At 44.0% G+C, this 21,336-nt stretch overlaps 1 protein-coding gene across 4 annotated transcripts in view; it reads right to left on the minus strand.

Moving 5' to 3' along the window:
* Window positions 1-21,336, minus strand: part of tcf4 (transcription factor 4) — a 208,565-nt gene that overhangs the window by 42,513 nt on the left and 144,716 nt on the right. Inside the window, exon 1 of one of the 4 annotated variants that reach the window (XM_031856015.1) lies at window positions 17,908-18,754. The exons of the other annotated variants lie outside the window; for them this stretch is intronic. Within the exon in view, the coding sequence (XP_031711875.1) occupies window positions 17,908-17,976 (69 nt within the window). The 5' untranslated portion in view covers window positions 17,977-18,754. Of the gene's footprint in view, window positions 1-17,907; window positions 18,755-21,336 lie in introns of those variants that run through there. 4 annotated transcript variants of the gene reach the window in all.

Raw genomic sequence — 21,336 nt, forward strand, 5'->3', positions numbered from 1 at the left:
ACACACACACACACACACACACACACACACACACACACACACACACATGATGATTTCAGTGATGGGGGAATATGGGGTCTCATGGTGAACATAATGTGGCTTTATAATGTCCCCCCTGACACAGGAAATAGCCAGAGGTCTGGGACAGAGTGTGTGTGTGTGTGTGTGTGAAAGGAGAAATACCCATCAGAGGAAGAAAATAACAAATCTCACTGCAGATTTCAGAGCATTGAAGGTTCCATAACTGTGCGCACACGCACACACACACACACACACACACACACACACACACACACACACACACACTTTCACATACCAGTGCATTCATTATCACCATTAATCCAATGAAAAACACATTATGTTCATTTCAGTTTCTAACGACAGCAATATCTTTCATACCATTTTCAACATGAAATTTCCTTTTGTTTCTGAATATTAATCAAAACAATTACATTTTTACATTCAATTCTGAAAGCAATCCAGTTCTCTTAAGAGCATCTTACAACTTCTCACTTTCCTGTAACATGACGTATTCCACCGTCTGCTGTATATGAAAACAAATAAATCCAAAGGTGTAAATGTTTTAACCCACAAAATAGAAATGTTTCGTATAAAATCAAAGCTTGATGTGAAATTAAGGATTCAAATATCATAAATCAAGCAGTGGCAGTTCCCATGAGTTTCACCATGAGTTTCATATTGATAAAGATGAATTCTGCTGCAACATCAGATCATCATCAGGACATCAGATCTTTCTAATTGATTTTCGGACATTGATACTTTTATAATTATCATCATCATTATTCTTTTTATAATGAATAACAATATTAATAATAATTATATCTCATTTTGAATTCATAGCAAAAGCTGTCTATATTCAAAATGTATTATAAATTTGTGTATGTGTTCATGTAGAATCCCACCTATGTGAGTGTGTGTGTGTGTGTGTTGACATGCTTTCCCCATCTGTGGCGGCACACGTGAGAACCGTGTGTGTGTGTGTGTGTGTGTGTGTGTGCAGGCTTTCAGGCCACAGAACAAAAACATTTCTCCACAGGTGACAGCTCTTAACGAGTCACTTCCACACTCGTTTTATGAGCCTCCCATTTCCCTTTCAAGCACCAGGAATTTATTTTTTCTTCTGGCAAAGTCAGCCCCCCCCCCCCTCTCTCTCTCACCAATTTCCTTTGATTTAATTACTGTCACATGCTGGCGACTGCCAGCGATAGTCAGCGAGCAAAACGCTACGATCGACAGAAAACAAACAAAACACACACACAAACACACACACAGGCCTGGTTATGAACAAACGGATATAAAAAAAGACAGATGCACAAATAGTTGTGTATTACTAAACCTCTGAGGACTCTCGCTGTCTGCTTTCTTTCATATTTGAAACGACTGTTAATTGACTGCAGAAAAGCAAGATGTGTGTCTTTACGTTTCTATTGACAGACCTCTTCAGTAAACAATATGCAGTATGGATTATGATTTGTCTTCTCTTTTCCTGGAGCTCGGCGGTTTCCCTGCTTTCTGTTTTTTGGAACTGAATATGTGAACACTGATAAAAAATATAATGAAACTCAGCTTTTGAAATGGCAAATAAAGATATCTCATATTTCAAAGTGATATATTTCAATGTTTGAAAAGTGTTGAGCGGCTGTTAACGTTCAAACACTTCTGTCTCTTAGTTGCTTCCACAATAGAGCGTCTCTTTACACGTCTGTCCCCCGGTTAGCCCTTTCATTGGGAGGTTGGGGAGGTCAAAGGTCAACCACCTGCAGCCGATGAGGAGCCAGTGTCTTGCTCAAGGAAAACCATGGCAAGGCAGATGCTGGGTTGAGCAGGAATTCGAACCGACAGCCTGCTGATTTATCACTGTTTGATCTAGATAAATATATATATATACACGTATATATATATATATATATTTATATATGTTTATATATAAATATATATATATATATATATACAGGCTCAGGAGAGAGAGAGAGAGAGAGAGAGAGAGAACTTTGTTGCAGGAGACAACAGGAAGGAAGACGAGAGGAAACAAACACACGGCGGAGGTAAAGAGTCGGTGTGCAGGCTGCCTGACAGCTCATTAAGTGCTTTAATAAATAATCAATTCATGAAGTAATTAACAACAATCTCTAAGTTTCAGAGAGACACAGAGAGAAACGATTTCTATCTTCAGTGGGAGTCTGAATCTGATCTCGGTTCTCTAACATGTTGTTCTGTATCTTTTATATCACTTTTGACTTTGCGTGTTTCTTGCTTCGTGTACCTCTATAAGTCTTCATGTATTTTATGCTTTTTTTTCTATTTTCAAGCACGTTGAGCTGCATTTTATGTATGAAAGGTGCTGTATAAATTTAATTCGATTTTTCCATTAAGGACTGCAGCCCGGTTGCCAGGAAAAGAATCAGGTATACGTTGAATAACTACATTGCATTGGGTCAGAGCGTGACGTAGTATCGAGCGCCCGATATTGAACGTTTGTGATATAATAGTGAGCGTAACAAGTGATGGAATCCACGAAGGGCTGGTGGGAGTTGTGGTGGGTGGGTCAAACAAACTCAGGACTTTCACCCAGGAGAACGCTGGTCGTGTTCCGGGTGAAACCAAAAGTTGATTTAAAGTTGTTTCGTAATGTTACGTTACGTAAGAAAACCCGCTAAGGGGCGCTAGCTACTTTGTTACATTTTTATTTGAACACAAACCGTGACCTATTTTCCTAACCTTAACCAAGAACATAAGTTCCCTAAACCTAACCAAGCCTTTCACAATGGTAACCATGTCTCCTACGAAGACACTGTGAAAACTGGGTCCAGAGAATGTCGATATTCAACGTATCTGTGGTTTACAGAAAACACACAATGCCAGCATTTCTTTTCTGGGACTGGGTTGAGGACTGTCAAGGTGTCCTGTCTTAAAGGGCTGAGCGGAAGCCACAAAACGCTGCCACGAGAACCCGTTAAAACGTGATTTTGAGGTGCATCTATACACACAGACACACACACACACACACACACAGAGGGACGACATGTCTCTGGTGACGGAGGTCCCGCCAGGGACCAATAGAGAGCTGGTTGAACCCGGCAGAAGCTTTTGAATATTTGCTTTTTTTCGGGACAGCTCCTGCAGCTTTACGTTTTTACGCCCACGTAGTTGTTGAATGTGGATTGAAAACGCAAACGCATTTACGTTTGTTTAATGTGGTCTCAGTGCGTCCCTGACCACCTCTGAGGTGGTTCGGCCAATCAGGTCACAGTCTGTCCTCAATGCGTTTTGGGGTTCATTCACACCCGTGCTTTCCTGTAGTCAAGCGCTCTCCGATTACAATCTAATTACCCAAAACAGATTTCAGTGCAGGATGTAAAGAGGGTACTCCAGGCTCACAAGACATGACTCAGCACATATAATGGACTTTTCTTTACAGTGTACTGGAAATACACAACTCCAGTAAGATATCCAGCCCTGACCTCCAGGTCGGGAGCCACTGCTCTAAGAGACGGAGCCAGGTTTGATTTCAGAGAGCCCTTCATCACACTATGGACCCAACGGACATGACCTGCTGCTGTTCAGCATGTGCAGAAGATGTAGAAGAAGAAAAGAGCACCCAAAAGAAGAGAGGAACACAGAGGGAGGGAGACATAGAGAGCAGACAGCCATTTCCATCGGCCGCCATGACGGACACGCTCGTCACACACACACACACACACACACAAATGTGTGCTCTCAGATGGCGCGGTGGCAGCCGGCCCAGAAGCCAATCAAAACGCCCGTTGCAAGGCACGCGGCCAATGGGACCTCTGCTCTCAGCGGCAGCCGAGCTGTCAGGGTGAGAACAAGAGAGTAGGAGGCAGCAAGTGTGCTCAGAGTGTATTTATCTTTTTCTTTTTTCTTTTCAAAGTAGGAGGGCGATATCATTTCTGTTGTCATCAGATACAGAAAAGGACATTGATGTCACCTGAGATGAATTATGAGTATGAGCTCCTCCTTCATTCATCGAGAGACATTTCTCCATCTCGCTTTATTCTGCCTTTCACTTCCACACCGTTTTTTGTTCTTCCTGGTTGATCTTTTGCAGCTTGGCTCCCAAATGAAGCTTCACGAATAAAGACTCCCTGAGTGGATGAATGGAAGCGACGACACACACACTGTGTGAAGGTCACGAGGCCGGCAACTCTGCTGTAGCACGCTGAGCACAAATAGGCTCATTAAAGCTTATGGTTTAAATCTGTCACTCCTAAATTAAGGTTGTTTTGTGAGCATGTATGTGAAAGGATGGCTCTGGTGTGTGTGTGTGTGTGTGTGTGTGTGTGTCACCCTGGTTTGTCTTCCCCCGTCTCACCTTCTCTAAGATGGCTGCCACAGCTTTGGAATCAGATTAGTGGATTCAGACTCATAAAGTTGGAGTGTCACAAGGCGACCGGCGTCATCGGAGCGCCGGGTCGCAGGAACCCCGTTGCCGAGGCAACGCGCCGGCAGGCACCTAAACCGAGCCAAAAAAGCTAAGATGGCTGCCGCGGCGTGTTAATTATTGAAGAGGGTGCAGACGGAGAGGGTGGGGAGCAGCGGCTGCTGGTGGGATGCTGGGTCAGTTATCACCGTTGCCACGGTGATGCAATCTGGCGACGGGCGCCCGGGTCTCATTCACCACGGCAACGTGACAACATGGCAACCGCAGCATCCGGCACACGCACCGACCCGCAGCACACCAAACCAAACGCTAAGATGGCTGCCGCAGGAAATGAGTGACGCTGTTCTCCTGCTGAGTCAGCTGTTCAGTAGTTTGAGTCTGAGCAGAATCAGATCATTTACTGGATTACATGAAATTATAGATTATCAGATAAAACCAACACATCATGATGTATCTGCTCTGCTGTTAGACTCAGTGATAAGTAGACACTAAACATTGATAGAATCCACTACAATAAACATAACATACACGAGTTTGAACGTGTTGTCACACATTTAAATGCTCTCATTGTATATTTTTCTGCCTCCTTCATAGTCTTTTAAAATGAACGCCCGAGTGAGCTTCGACCAGTCAGAGGGTCTGAGTCATTTCCAGTTTTAATCATTGAAATAATAAAAACAAAATCTGTCAAATACACCTGTTTTTTCTCATTATTTTACAGTAAAAACAGATTACAGCAACAGAGAGCGAGAGAGAGAGAGAGAGAGAGAGAGAGAGAGAGAGAGAGAGAGAGAGCACTAAAGCACTAAACTGACCAACATACAGTAACACACTTAATCCTTCATCTCCCTCATTTTGGCTGGCAGGGATTTTAACCCTTGACCTCTTCCCGTTGAGAGAGGCTGTGCAGCCATTAGACCTTTACATCACCGGAATCTCTTCATGCCATCTTCACACCACATCCATGCAGATTCAAGTTAAGGGTATTTCACATCGGTTTTGAGGGCGTTAAAACAAATACAACTGGAAAGTTTCCTCGTGCTCACCAACAAAAGAAAGAAGAACCACGGTGGCATGTTTGCTCACCAACTCCAGGAAAGTTAACTTCGCTGAAGAGATCACGGAAGATAATCCTTCTGCATGGAGAGTTACTTTGAATGTCACGCTCCTACAACACGTAGAAGTGCGTTCAAATGTAATTAAGGTGGCTAGGACGCGAGAAGGACGAGGATAAAACACAGTAGAATGATGTGGGATGGAGATACGAATGCAAACCGAGCCTTCCGTGTCACACAGATGGGACGCAGTCGGTTAATGCGGGAAGTTGTTTTACGTCGTCTGATCTGAATTTGCGCGTCCTTTTCTGAAGAAGCTTTCACGCCATCCACCAGTTTGAAACACTTTACTTGTTGGATCCCAGTTCAAATTCACAAAGAATAAAAAATCGAGCGGATGTAGAGAATACTTGGGAGAAAAGAAAGGGGGCAACATTAAGTCAGTCAATAGAAGCCAAAGGATGCGGAGCGCCCGATCGCTCTCATTTCCCCAGATACGATACGGCTTCAGAGGTTGTTCCAGGAGCCTGACAGTGTAACCCCCCCCCCCCTTAACCAGTTCAAACGGTGATGCCGATCCTGTTCAGCCTGGTGATCCATAAAAACGTTAGTAAGGATTAGAGTTTGGGCCTCCTGTGTGGACTGACTCACTGCACTCTGGTTTCCACTGGGCCCGAAGAACTGCTTGTCTGCTTCTAAAAATAATCTTTTTTACCCGTCTGTCTGTGGAAAGAACATGATGAACGAAAGAGAAAATAAAATGCAACCTCAATATTGGACACAACCTACTGATAATTTAGCTATTTTTACTGGCATACCAGAAGCAAAGCTAAAAATGAGTTTGTTGAGGTCGGTGCTAAAGGAAAAGTCAAGGGTTCATCCTCTGGGGGGCACGCTAGTGATTGTTACATTTTAACATCACGCCATTCATTTTCAGGATGAACAGTCAAGAGCCACAGTAATGGTCACCTCAGCCTGATGTGTGGCACTACAAGGCAGGAGGTTTCAAAATAAATGGGGATCAACCTCTGGAGAGCAGGAATAGTCATGCCAAATTGTAAGAGAAAAAATGGCCAATGATTGTTATATTTAGATTTTTTAAGGTATTACCCAGAAAGGTGCCATCCAGATGCAATATCTCTCATGCCAGGGATTTCTGGTGGAGATAAAACCACACGGTCAGCGCGTTTTTCTCCAGAAGAAGAAAATGCTCAGTGATGTCCACTGCAAACCTTCTGCTCACCGCAATCGCAGGCATTTGGCAGAAGCTCTGGTCCGAGGCGACTTAGCGGGTCCCCCTCAAACACAACCCCAAGCATGCTCAGTGTTACAGTGTGCCGCATTTTGAAATCCTCTTTTCACCGATTTCCCTTCTCTACAGCACGTTTGACTTAATTTACCACCACCCTTCACAACGTACATGCTGTCAGCGATCAAATTAATTAATCTAAATCCTAATCCCCTGTCTCGGCCTGAACCTGTGACCCCCCCCCCCTCAAAAACCAGCACAGATGAAACCGTTTTTCAGCGGCAGTGTGCGAGCCTCTAATAGCCAACATATGGAAGCTTGCTTGGTTGCCAGCAACACAATCAGGACTACATTATTTGGCTCACACTGGAATAATAAAGGAGCCAGATCAAAGAGCTGATTACTTCAGCACTCCAGAGCTGCAGGATTATTTTCTGTTTGTTCTCTCTTCATGTCGTTCCTTTATTCCTCTTTGTCATCTTTGGCTCATTCGTTTTCTTTTTTCTTCATTCCTTTCTTCCTTCCTTTCTACGACAAGGTATGGCCCACTTATTGACAACGAGCACTGTATGGAGGCTGGGTAGCATCTATCATCATGGCTATTGATGCTGTGTGTGTGTGTGTGTGTGTGATGCTGTTGGCTGGAGACACATTTGAGCACAAACAGCAGCATAAAACAAATCTAGCTGGCTGGAGAGTGAAAACAGACAGCGTCATGTCGACCAGATGTTTGATCACATGCACGAGATAGATAGATGGATAGAGAAACGGATAGAGATCTGTTTTTGAAGCCTTGAGTTTGGAATTCTGGACGTCACAATCTTGTTTTTTTTTGGATACAGAAGTGACAGGAGAGGTGGGAGTACACCACACTGAATAAGACTTTTTTTAGATGACTAAAATGTTACAATAAGCCTTCATGAGTTGAAAACATGTGTTTGAAAGGGTTAAACTTCTAAGACAAAAACACGGACAACTCGCGGACTGGACAACGTGGTAGGGACCTGTCAATCACAAGGTAGCCCCGCCCTAAAGCATGCCCATAATTTACCAAATGAACATCATGCTGTATTGAAGAAGACTTGAAACTAGAGATTGAGACCATAAACTCATGTTTACAATGTTTACTGAGGTAATAAATCAAGAGAGAAGTAGAGTCATTTTCTCATAGACTTCTATACAACCAGAGGAGTCGCCCCCTGATGGCCGTTAGATAGAATGCAAGCTCAGGGCCCTTCAGCATCGGCTTCACTGGTTTGCCGCCTGGTCGGTGTAACATGGAGCGAGGCAGTAACACTGCAGTGGTATGGGGTGCAATTAACAACACAGCGTCCTCACAACCGATGTTCATTTGTAACAACTTTGCAAAAACAGATGACGGAGTGAAGGGAAACAAAAATGTTTCTTACTCGAGAGATTTTAACTACAGGTGCCCCATGTTTTGAATACAAGTGGTTAAGGTGAAAAGGGTCGCCAAGAAAAGTAGAGCAATTAATACAAATGCCCACTGCATGCAACATCAGTGACTTCATAGTGGACCTGAAGGCACCGCATACGGGCTGCCAGCATCAGACACAAAAAGCAGTCATCCGCCTCTCCGAGCGCTAGCTGTCCGAGCCCCAAACACGCCGCTACGGCTGCCGCGCCGCATTGTGTTGTTGCAGCATCGTCGCCGTCTTGTTGTTTAAAGTGTGACAGCTGTCCGCTGTTAATCAGCCAGTCCATGCAGCCTCCCTAACAGCTCACCACAGCATGACTGACCCACTAAAGACACACACACACACTCAACAAAACGACAGCAGCCCTATTTTCCACTCTGATAATGAAGACTTGGTAGGTTGTGTCTGTGCGTGTGTGTGTAGGGGGACTCTGCTGTGAACAATTGAGTCAGCCCTGGTTTAGAGTGGTGCCATACAGTATACAGTGTACACACACACACACACACACATAAAAGAGAACACACAACTTTGTTCCCTTGCCAAAAGACACGTTAAGTTACTTAAGCTTGCCTTTTGCTGTGAAGCTTGTGCTTAGTGCATATGAGAAGAGGCTTTAGCACACCCGTACGAACACACGCTGAAGAAATAAAAAAGTGAATCATCCACCGACAATCACCGCTGTTTTCCAGCTAACAGTAACAGGGGTGTGTGTGTGTGTGTGTGTGTGTGTGTGTGTGTGGGGGGGAGCTACACTAGCAGAGAAACCGAATACGGCTGAAACAACAGGAGGGCGGCGTGCTGTAGCGACAGACAATCCCGGCACAAAGATAGAGAGACCAAGTGATAATGTAGCTCAGGCAGTGCTTTACGACTGTACGGGATATTAAAAAAAAAACAGATGGGCTTTTGTTATGTTTTCATGGAATTGCAGCCGAGTGAGTAAAACTCAAACCAAAGCGTTGAATAAATCCTGCGTGCTTGCAAAACACATCCTTACTTCTTCCAATGCAATCAAGAATATCACATTCTGAGTTACATAAATCACTCTCTTCAGATATTACTAGCCCACCAGATAATGCAGCTAAATCTAATAACAGTAGCCCAATCGCCAAAGCACCCGCACAGCAGAACGTTGATTTATAGCCTCCTTAATGTCACAGTGAGTCTTGATGTTCCCTTTATTTTCCATTCATCCAAACCAAAGCCAAGATGGCATGCTGCACGACTGGGGCGCAGTTCAGCACAGCCACTGGAGTAAATCTGTGAACATCAGCCTACTTTCTGTGCCTTGGATAATGTGTTGGCTGATATTGACACCATTGTTTGCAGTTTTTCATTAACAAATCCTTTTTTAAGTTTTTTTCTTTCGATACTACAATATCCATGAGCCTCCATTCAGCACAATCTACTCTTGCTATGGCCTTGTGTGTCCCCATCAAGCAGCAACCTCCGGTGCTCAAAAAACGAAGCTGGCGCGGAACTGCTAATACGCACGCGTTTATATTGATTACATTAATGTTTGAAGCTTGGCATAATTAAGGGCGTGGCCCCTCTGAAAGACGGGTGGGGGCCGTCTCAGGTTGCTGCCCCGCTAGCTGTCTCTTCTGCTGAGTCGCCCTGGACCCCGCCTCAGCTCCACCGGCGATCCCCCGAGTTCTACAAAGCTCAGCCTCTAACTAAACACCAGAATTAGTCACTGATTAGATGTTTCCTCGATAAAATACAGAAATACAGGATGGATTTTTAGCACACATGTATCTTGCAGTTGAAGCAAGCATTAGCTTCTGCTAGCTGCACGTAGCAAAGACGAAACATCTGATGATTCGTTACCTTATACCTGAAGTAGCATTAGCTTCATCTACATCCAATGGTTTACATGTTAATCCGATGTGCTAACGAGCTAAATGGATTGAGCCAATCAGCAGGTCACACTCACTGACACTATAAGGTCTTTGGGAACTCCAATATGGCTGCCAGATGGCTTGTTCCTGTACGTGCAGCTAAAACCAGATACCTGAACCAACATAGCGTTTCCCTACAAACACTAAACCCAGTGCATGTGTGCATGAATCTAGGTTACAATTCAAATGCGTCTATGATGTCCGTACCAAATAAACTAAAACCTAACGTCTACCGCTCGCTGCTGCCTGTCCCCATCTGCCAGCTGACCTTGATGCTCAGAGGTTGGATCAGGATGGCGGGCGCTCAGTCCGACACCGGGAATCAAACCTGCGACCTCAGGGACGGAGAGCTTCTCTTCCCAGGGACAGGTCAGGGTGGAAATACCCAGCTATCCAAAGAATGCTGACCCGCTCTGTTCCGCTACAGTCCACCTCCCCTCATGGGACACACACACACACACACACACACGCGTGCACACACGGATGACTCACCGTTCGACTATGTGTGTGTTTGTTAATATGCATTTGCATTTGGGCAGCTGCGACCTCGCACATTAAAGCCAAAGGCTTTATAAAGACGGAGAGAGGGGGAGAAAACAACTGACCGGTCTGTGTTACACAACCTGCATGTTATCGGTGAGATACAGCAGATCCTGTGTTTATTTCACCGCTACAGCTGCATTCAGGAACACTCTCGCTGGTCAGAAAGGTCACTGTGACGCAAAGCAAGTTTAGAGCTTGGACTGTGAGTATTTCAACCCATCAACAGATACATCAGAGATCATCTAACAGTTATGTGGTCACATTGTAAACAATGTCATCGTGTAGTGGAACTCAATTTCAATCACATTATACATGTTTTTCAGTAGCCTTTAATCATTCCTTTTTTGAATGGATGGATATTCTTTTTAAGGTCCATCTCGAATTATGTGTGTCAATCAAATATAATATTATGTAATAATTAATGAATAATAATTCAAGTTTTCTTTATTAACAATTGTCACATTTTTGTTAGCTTAGAATGAGCCTTTCATATCTACACAGGGAGCCGGGTCCCTGTTCACAGGGTCCACTGCATTGCACCACCATGTTTCTACGGTAGCCCAGAATGGACAAACCAAACAGCAGCTCTACAGAGAGCCTTTCTCCCACACGCTGCTGCACACAGGAGAAGTTTCAGTCGGTTACAATCTGCGACCTCACCGCTCAATGTCACTACATCCTACACACTGGACAAGCCCTCTCTCTTTGTAAAGGAAGGCTCGCTAAGAAGCTGGACGTTTGATTCTCTTCAAAACTTCTGGTGTGGCTGCTAAACAATTCAACTAATTCACTAACATCTGGAGGCCCTGCAGACATGATTCTAGAGATCCAGATACAGAGGACAGTACACCTGAACACCCTTATGAAACACCACGTGTCTGTGATGTTGCAGCTCAGGCCTCTAATCGTACAGGCCGCATGCTGCCCTCTCAGTTCAGCCCGTCTCTTTTCACTGCAGGTACATAAAAACATAAAGCGCCATCAAACCCATTTAACACTATAAAATAAAAATATTAAAACGCTCCTTTTTTAACCTCTGATAACCAATAACATCACGCACCATTTGACTCTCACAGCCACGTTCTAACACGACACAGAGTGAGGATGCATTAACGTCCCCCCCCCCCGACCCAAAACCATGAATAAAAAAAGGGAAAAAATAACATACATAGGAAGTAAGCAGTAAAGATGAAACTCCATCTGACATTAGAGCGTAATACCATTCAGAAATGTGCAGCGAACCAACCACAAGCTACCAAAATAAATAAAACATGTACACGCAAAGCAAAGCACGCACAAACAAATAAGACTCATCTAACACCTTTATGCAAGATTAAAACAGAAAAGGCCAGATTATCACAACACATCAGCTCCCCGTCAGCAGCCACTCTGACATTTCTATTTCAAACATGTGACAGCTATGACATCACTAATGACCTGCTAATTACCCGTTCCTCACATCAGTAATGAAGAGCAGCAACATACGGGGGAAACAGACTTGTCCTTCTATATATTGTAATGAGAGAACATAACGCACGACAAACGCACACAAAGCATATCACCAATAAATAAATAAAAGAAGAACACGTCTCGCCTCTTCATCAAATTCATCAGCAAGTAGGTTGTTTGTTTTTAAAGCAGGTGCCACCAAATCCAGTCAAAAATGTATTATCAGTTGATCTGTTGGGTTGTTTGATGAATCTTTTAGTAATTAGTAAAAAAAAAAAAAAGTTGATACAGTCTGATACGATTCTGATGAAACCGCCAAAATATTTACAGAATTGTTTTAGCTTGATAACGGACTAAAACAGCTGACGTTCAGAAGAACAGAACTGGGAATGATTCCTTTAAGGAGACAAACAGTAGTGAACAGAGGTGCGCTTGAAAGCATCACCTATGTGAGACAGACCTGAAGGTGGTCAAGGCTGGAGTTTGCAGTTTGCGAGGGGAGACGGAGAAAGGGGAGGGGTTTATATTTACACTGAAATTATATTTGTGTAATTACAGCGAGAGTAAAGCCCTGAAAAAATGTACCGTTCCAGGTATCTGTTGAAATGTGAACGGTACCAAACCCTGTGTGTGTGTGTGTGTGTGTGTGTGTGTGTTAGTGCTCAACAACTGCCACGGGGCAACCCACTTGCGAGGCCACGGAAGCGAGGCCATCTCATCTCTGCTAAGAGTTGCACATGTGCAGTAGCAATCAGGCACTCAGGAAAAAAAATGGCGGCGGGTAAAGACAAAGTTCATGAGCTGAAGCGCAAGTGAACATTTGGATTATTTGATTATTTTGCAATTTTGAGTTGGGTGGTGTTAGACCAGCGTTTCTCAAAAATAAAAAATCCGGGGATCCACTTTTTGAAAATGACAAACCACCAGATGGTTTGTCATTTTAGTAAAATTCACAATAGGCCTCATCTATAAAGCCAAGTTGTGGGTAAATGAAGGTTCTCTGACCATTCGGTGTTAGGCGACAATTATCAGAACAATACGAACATTCAGGCTCCCTCGTGTGGCTCAGAGGAGTACTGGAGATATCAATGTTCAAATAAAACACTGTGAGAGAAATTCTGCAAATTTATTTGGCGACCCAAACAAAAATCTCCTGCGACGCACCCGAGGGTCTTGACCCAGTCTTTTGGGGATGACTGCGTTAAAGAATGTGGGAGGAACTCAAGATTCATTTCCTTAAAATAAATATTAAACACGACAATTGACTTTGGTCTTTGTTGTTATTTGATAACCGCTAATCAATGAAATCATTTGTGGTGGGGGCAACTAAAGATGTATTCTGGGCAAGTAGATTTACAGACCCACTTATCAGACCAGGCAAATTAAAAAAAACTGCACTCTTTTAACCCAGTGTGTGTGTGTGCGTGTGTGTGTGCGTGTGTGTGTATCAGCGGCATCAGTGTCAGATAATCTGATGCAGGAGGATTAAGTGAAAGCCTGAGCTGTGTGTCAGGCTTTAAAGGACCGGACAACACACACACACACACACACTCACACAAACACACACACACAAATGCATAAATGTATTTATCATCATATACAAAAATGTTAAATCTTCAGAATTGTGTATGAGTACTCGGAAACACACACAGATTTTTATCCTCCAGAGCAAAGGATAACACACGTGTGTGGATTTCTTTTCATCCTAATAAAAAGAAAGGTAACAGCCTATTTACAGAACACACCACACGTACACAAACGCACACATCACACAAGCAAACCTGCACAGACATGATGTCATCTTAACATGGTGCGCAGAGAGAAGCGCGCTGAAATAAAGCACAAACACACACTCATCAAAGAAAGAGACACAAAAGCAGAACATGAATGTGAAGAAAAGGAGCGTGCTGAAACACACACACACATTTACAAATCCACACACGCGCTCGTACAGCAGCGGCTCAAAGTGTGTCCTCACACACAAAGAAAGGACACGCAGAAATACGCAAACACTTTGAGTTGTTCAAACAGAATAACTCAAGCAGATGGAGATAGCGGTCTACACACACACACAATGCATCTATTTATAAAGTTATAATTGCATAACAGGCTGTGCTCTAATTCCAGCCTACTGAGCACAGAGGATGTCCACACACACACACACACGCACATGCAAAACAACTGACCGTGTATTAACTCCTCAAAGACGGAACAAAGTGGACATGAACGTGTGTGTTTGCTTGTAAAATAAAAGGCAATGGAAAGAAAAAAAGAAACACACACACACACCTCTCTATTAGACAACAGTGTCAGTAATACACAGAAACACACCTTTATGGTTTCATTTGATTCCCATGATGGGAATATTTCAATAAAAAAATGAAAAAAACAAAAAAACACATTTACAAAGAAAATATATACAGATATGAATAAATCAGTCATTTATCTGAGAAAATAACATACATTTTATTATCCAAACCAGGACTTTCATGAGGATAATTTGGCCTTGACCTTTGACCTCTTTCCACGACCCGGTTGTACGACTAAAATGTCAAATTAAAAGAAAATCCTCCAATGGATTTATAAATGTATCTAAATGTGCAATTCTTTTCATTTTACATCAATTCAAAAAGACTGAAATGGAAATACTATTTTATATCCAACTATAATTGGAGTTCGTTAACAAAAAAAACAAACCCTGTGAATTAAAAAAAGAAAGAATAATTAAAATCTTCTCACATTTGGAGTGGCGTTTGTCGCAGACTGAATAATGGCTTTAAAGTGTTTAAAGTGTGTGTTTCCTGTAGCTGCACATTGAGAGAGGACCGCAGGATTTTGGCAGGCGGCTTCAGGACCCTCCTAATTAAAACGTGCTGAATATTCAAATGCTGCGTTAGCATAACAATGGCCGGCTGGCCGGGCCGGCTTTAAATGAGGCCTTTTGTTTTTAGCCGAGCTCTCTGCTGCCTCATTAAGCCTGCTGGAGCTTAAGTTAGCGAGCCGACAGCCGCTAACCGGAGCTCAGGCCTCGGCCCTCGCCCTCCTCCTCTCTCCCTCCCTCCCCCTCCACATTCTCCCCAAACCAAAGCACCCCCCCTTCCCTGCCCCCGATTTCAGCCTCTTCGCTGTTTGGTCCCGTCGGGCCGCGGCTTGCTGCTGCAGATCTGTCCGAGCCCTTCTGTCTCTCCTCTCAAACCCCTGGACCACTCTGCCCCAATTTCCTCTCGCTCCACTTCAGTCTCCATAACACACGGACCAGCCTGAACCACACACGACCACAGAATCCCCGAGCCGGCCAAAGCCACCAAACAGGAGCGAAAACAGGAACGCAGGGAGGCAAAACAAGATGACTTTTTCATCACGGAGATTCTCTCATTTGTGCGTTTTCTCCCGTCCCGTCAGTGGATGGCGGGCGTGAACAAGTCAGTGACACAGACCGACAGAGTGAGACAAGGCGGGGTGGGGGGTGAAGTGAAGATGGAAAGGAGCTTGGCACCGGATCAAGACCGTCAGGCACAATGTGCCATCCAGCTGCCAAACAAAGCGGTGCCACTGCCGAACCCCTGTGGCACCGGAGTGCAGAGGAGCTCCGGCTCCGAGCGAAGCCGCAGAGATGCAAAGAAGGCCCCCAGACTATGCGGGGAGAGAGCGGGTGCAAAAAGGGCATGAGGCTCCGGAGCCGGCGGCCGACAGCGAGGGGGCCGACAGCGCTCGACGGGCCCGGATGGAGGCCGGAGAACCAACAGGCGGCGAGTAGACAGAAGCCGACTGTCGTTGGGACAACAGAGGCTCTGTTTACAGCTGCAGGTCACATCAGCTACACAGACATCAGAACGCACATCACTGCTGACCACAGAGTCTGAGGTCACCAACACGTCCACACCAAACACTCGCACATTTATAGCATTTTTAAATATCAGTCTACAATAAATTCAGGATGTATGAAAGGCAGATTAAATGCATTAAAGAAATAGAAAATATAAATTAAAACAAGAATTAAAGAAGGTTCATAAATCTGATAGAAATGAAGGTCATAGATATGTTTAAAAAATAAACTACATAAAAAGCACTGCTTAGTGTGAAAATCGAATCATGTATTTTTCGCTACAAAAAAGGCAAAACATAACTCATAATATAAATATTTTGGGGACAAATATCCACAGCTGCAGTGTCGCATGTGATTCATAGATTGTCTCTCAGGGCCTGTAAGGTGCTGGATCAGAATTATTATTATTAATTTATTATTGTTAATATGATAACAAAGATCAAACTATTTGGAAATATAATTCTCTCGGATTATTTTTTGGATGATTATCCCTGTCGTTGTTTTTTCCCAGCATCCTTTGCTGTCTCCTCCTCTGTCTGTCCTCTTAAACCTGTGAGCATCAATTAGGAGTCAGAGAGATGAGACAAAGGCAGACGGACAGTTCGCTGACAGGTGGATCTGTGGGAAATCCCAGTGTTCCGTCTTCATTTACACCTGCGACTTGCAGACATTCTTTTTGAAAGCGTTGAAACCTGTGAAATCCATTCGCCCCCTCGCTCTGCTTTACGTGCTGTTTCTCATTTCTAGCCTTCACTCTCCCCCCCCCCCTCACCCTGAGACGGGTGTTTTACAGGTGGAGGATAGACAGACAGGTGCATAGGAGGTCAGACAGCTTCATACTTGCTGGAAGGTTTTCTCTTTGAACCCAGACAGTGTTTTAAGGATTTTAGAGACACTCATTAATATATTTTAAATAGGAAAAAAAGCAATTAAGCGAAATATATCTTTAATAGACTGGTGATGGGTAGACCTCAACTTCCTCATTTTCAGAATTTGTTGTATTTATATTATTATTATAAAAGAATGAAAATCGATTCAAAATAACATGATTAATCAGAGATCATCACTGATATTAATATGAAATACAACTCTATAATTAAGGAAATCATTTTCCAGCTCTGCCTTAATAAATACATTTTCAAGGTTATAGCTAAAATAAACTAAATATCACAAATGTAATTCCAGGCCCAAATTACGACAGAAAAAGCCACATATTTGGAGGGGGGAAATAAAACAAATAAAAAATGAAAAGCCACAAGTCCCTGAATGGAACACACACTCAAACAAACCCAGAACACCACACGTGTGTCATTCCGCCTCAGAGCAACACAAACAAAAATCATTCAATTTAACACTGAGGCTGGATTTTTTTTTTCTGCATTTACGTCCTTAAAAAACAAATAGAAATACGCCACAGAGAAAGACAAAAAATAATACATCTGCGAGCGGATTCATTAAAAAATAAATCTGCAAGCGCAGAATCCGGGAGACAGTAAAGCAACAGCAAAAAATGTAGATAAGTTTTTTTCCAAACGATTTTTTTCTTTGCTGAGGTGTGACACGCGCACACTGTGAATGTGATATTCATCACATTTCAGAGGAGTCTGTCCAACCAAGCCGCTATACGGTACTCCACAGCAGCACTGTCACTTTCCCCCGCTCCACACACACACACACACACACACACACACACACACACACACACACACTTTTATTTCCCAAACAACAGCATCGCTGTTTTGTTTGTTTTTTTCATCCAAAAATAAACCCCGACAGAGTCACAGTCACAGTCCGTTCGCGCTTTCACGCGCGGCGGAGACCCGACGCGCTGTTGAGTTGCTACGTGAAAAAGCGACACTCTTCACCTTCACACCTCCTCTCCCTCTCTCTCTCACTCTCTCTTTCTCACACACCCTCTCTCTCTCCCCCCTCTCTCTCTCTTACTCCCTCGCTCTCCCCTAAACCCTCGCAGGAGGGAGGAAAAAAGAACCGCTATTCAAGGGATGGAAGTGTCCGTCTTACCGCTTTGCCGTTGTAGTAATACATCAGTGAGCTGCTTGTCATCCCGGGGATGGTGTACGCACAATACATCGTTCCTCTCCCTCCGCAGAAAGATGGAGAAAAAAAAGCGCCTCTATTTCTCCCTTTTCTCTCTCCGCGTGTCTTACCCTTTCCCTCTCTCTCTCTCTCTCTCTCTCTCTCTCTCTCTCTCTCTCTGTTTTGGTTTATTACGCTCCCCCCGCCACTACTCTCGTCTTCTTCGCCACCTTTCTTCTTCTCCTTCTTCTTGCTTCAACTTTTCTCGGATTTGTTATGATCTCGAACTCTCGCCGCTCCGCTCGCGTGTCCCTGGCTGCGCGGTTTTTTTTCCCGGCCGACAATTCCTTCAGTTGCATTTTCCCATATGGCCGAGCCGAGGCACGCGGAATATGCAAAGTAGGCAGAGAGAGAGAGGAGTGCCCCTCCCCTTCTCTCTCTCTCTCTCTCTCTCTCTCTCTCTCTCTCTCTCTCTCTCTCTCTCTCTCTCCACCCCGCTCCGTCTCACACACGCGCGTAAGGAAAATGTACGGAAAGACAGAGGTTGAAACCTAGCTCACGCACATATACACACAGAGGCAGGCGCTCGCGACACGCGCGCGGTTGCCGACACTCTTTCAACTTTCCACAGTAAATCTGGAAGTCATCCCCTTCTCTCTCTCTCTCTCCTCGCGCGGTGCTGCAGTTTGCGCATACCTCTAAACTGAGCCGAATATTCACTTTTTCCACTGCTTTTAGACCGCGCGCTCCTTTCAACACACTGTCCTTTTTTTACTCCTCCTCTCTCCTCCCCTCACTCCTTCTCCACTCTCCTGTTTCCTCTCATCTCTTCCTCCCTCGCTTCCTCCTTCCTCATTTTCTCCTCTCACTTGTTTTCTCCTCAAGTCTCCTTCCTCCCCGTTTGGCTCTCCTCCGGCCCTCCTCTCGTTTGCTCCTTTCACATTTCATCCCACCTTCCTGGGTTCCTCTCTCCCATGTTTACCCCTCTCCCTTGTTTGCTCATACCCTTTTCTCCCCCTCATTTGTTTCCTCCTCTCCTCACCTGTTTCATCCTTTGATATTAACTCTCCTAATTTCTTCAATTGTTTCCTTATTTTATCTCATCTTCCTCCTTGCCTCCACCTTTCATATTTCTTTCCTTGTTTCCTCCTCTTCTCCTGTCCCCGTATTCCTCCCTTTCCCCCTCTCCTCTTGCTTCCACCTCTGCTGACCTGTCTCCTCATCTCCTATTTCCTATTCTCCTTTCTTTTCTTGTTTCCTCATTTCCTCTCATGGCCTTCTTCCTCATTGCCTCCCTCTCCTCTTGTTTCATATGTTCCTCCCCCTGAGTTTACTCCTCTCCTCCCTAGTTTTCTCCTCTTCTCTCCTCTTTTATTGCATTTTACCAGATGAAATACATCATAAATACGTCCTGGCCAACATGTTGATCTTCATCTGTCCCTCATCAGAGTCCTGTCGATTTGTTTTTATTACAACTGGACTAAAACATTTTAATGCCATTTCATTGACTACTTGATACTATATCTGACTGACTGGAGGCTCAGTCACTACACTGTCAGCAGCCACTGGATTGGTTATCAATTACATTTGAATCAGGCTGCTAAAGTTAAAGTACACCTGGAAACATAAAATGAGTCATGATGAAATCCAATGCCAATCTTGAGATCAATTTAAGGAAGCAATGTTAAAACTCAAACTGGCCAATAGGAGGCGCCATAAACACCTCCAATTTATTGATGTGAGTGACTTGTTTTTTTTCTTCTGGCACACAATGTTTCTGGCATCACAGACAACTGTCTGTGGAGCTTTAATGTGGCCTTTTATCAAAAATACAATCGTGTTAAAACAACAGTTTGAGGAGCTGTTCAACTGTATATATTTGCAACATGAAAACAAAGTTTCATTGGTCAGATGGCGCCTTGAAAATTAAAGGTAAACTCTAAAATACCGAAAGAGCCTCCATTGTAAGTCTGATTGACACGCAGGTCTGTGTACAGACCCAGAAGCACAGACTCCCCAGACTTACCACAACGACATGCAGGTCTGCCGGGAAGGAATGTGGTGTTCCTAACTGCGTCAAATCAGGTTTGTTTTCAATAAGCTTTCGCATTTTTGGATCTGTCTCTGACAAGAGTGGTCCAGCGTTTGAAGAGATACTTCTCTTCTGGATAATCACAGGCTTCCTGCTTCAACGTTGGCCCCTCGTATGTGCACACTCAGTTCTCCTGAGGCGATGGGGAGTATCACTGTCAAGCTCCCTGAGGTAAAACTGAAAGTAAGCACACCGGAAACCTCAGAGGGGGTTCTTCGGTTTAAAGGCAGCAATTAAATATTGCAGTTCTGTACATTACAGTCATTTAGCAGACGCTTTTATCCAAAGCGACTTACAATTCAGATCATATTTCTACACCGTAGGTACAGCTACGGGAGCAATTTCGGGGTTAAGTGTCTTGCTCAAGGACACATCAACATGCGACTAGCAGAGCCGGAGCCAGGGATCGAACCGCCGACCCTCTGATTGAAAGATGGCCCTGCTATCCACTTAGCCACAGTCTCGCACCTGTTTCCGTACAGTTGGGGGACTCACAAGAGACTTTTAGTCTATAAGAATCAAACTCCAAAACCACTGGATCCTACATGTCCCATAATGCAATCTGATCTATTCATTAGACTCTCCCTGGTAAATGTCAACTACTTACAAACTCTGGTGACAACCTCCAGGTTCTGAAAAGAGAAGCCAGTGCTGAAGTGTCTTAGACCTGCATTCTTTCTACTAGCCATCAGGGGGCGACTCCTCTGGTTGTATAGACATCTATGAGAAAATGACTCTACTCCTCTCTTGATTTATTACCTCAGTAAACATTGTAAACATGAGTTTATGGTCTCAATCTCTAGTTTCAAGTCTTCTTCAACACAACATGATGTTCATTTTGTAAATTAATTGTTAATTGTAACATTTTGGTTGCCTAAAAATGTATTTTTCAGGTTTCGGTTGTACTCCCCTTCTCCTGCCACGTCCGGTTGCAAATAACCAAGATGGTGTCAGCCGAAATGCCGAACTCAAGGCTTCAAAACGGCAGTCAACAAACCCATGGGTGACCTCCATGTTAGTACGTCCACCTCCTTTTTACAGTCCATTGCAAAACTAGTTTGTAACGCAGGCTTCATTTTATTGTCTGTTCTCCAAAACCCCAGGCCAAGATAACCCTCACCATGACATCATCAGTTCATTGACAAAGCTCCTCCAGAGCCACAGAACAACCTTATACAACTGTGTACACAGGCTGAGAAGCACCAACTCTGACTAGTAGCCTTTACAATCATCCTAAAACGTTGGTGGAGTTCCCCTTTAAATGACACAGAAGAGAGAGAGAGAGAGAGAGATGTAGTAAGAGAGAGAGAGAGAGAGAGAGA

Source organism: Anarrhichthys ocellatus, unplaced genomic scaffold (assembly GCF_004355925.1).
Source record: "Anarrhichthys ocellatus isolate YVR2014 unplaced genomic scaffold, GSC_Weel_1.0 scaffold16, whole genome shotgun sequence".
In the NCBI taxonomy this organism is placed as follows: domain Eukaryota; kingdom Metazoa; phylum Chordata; class Actinopteri; order Perciformes; family Anarhichadidae; genus Anarrhichthys; species Anarrhichthys ocellatus.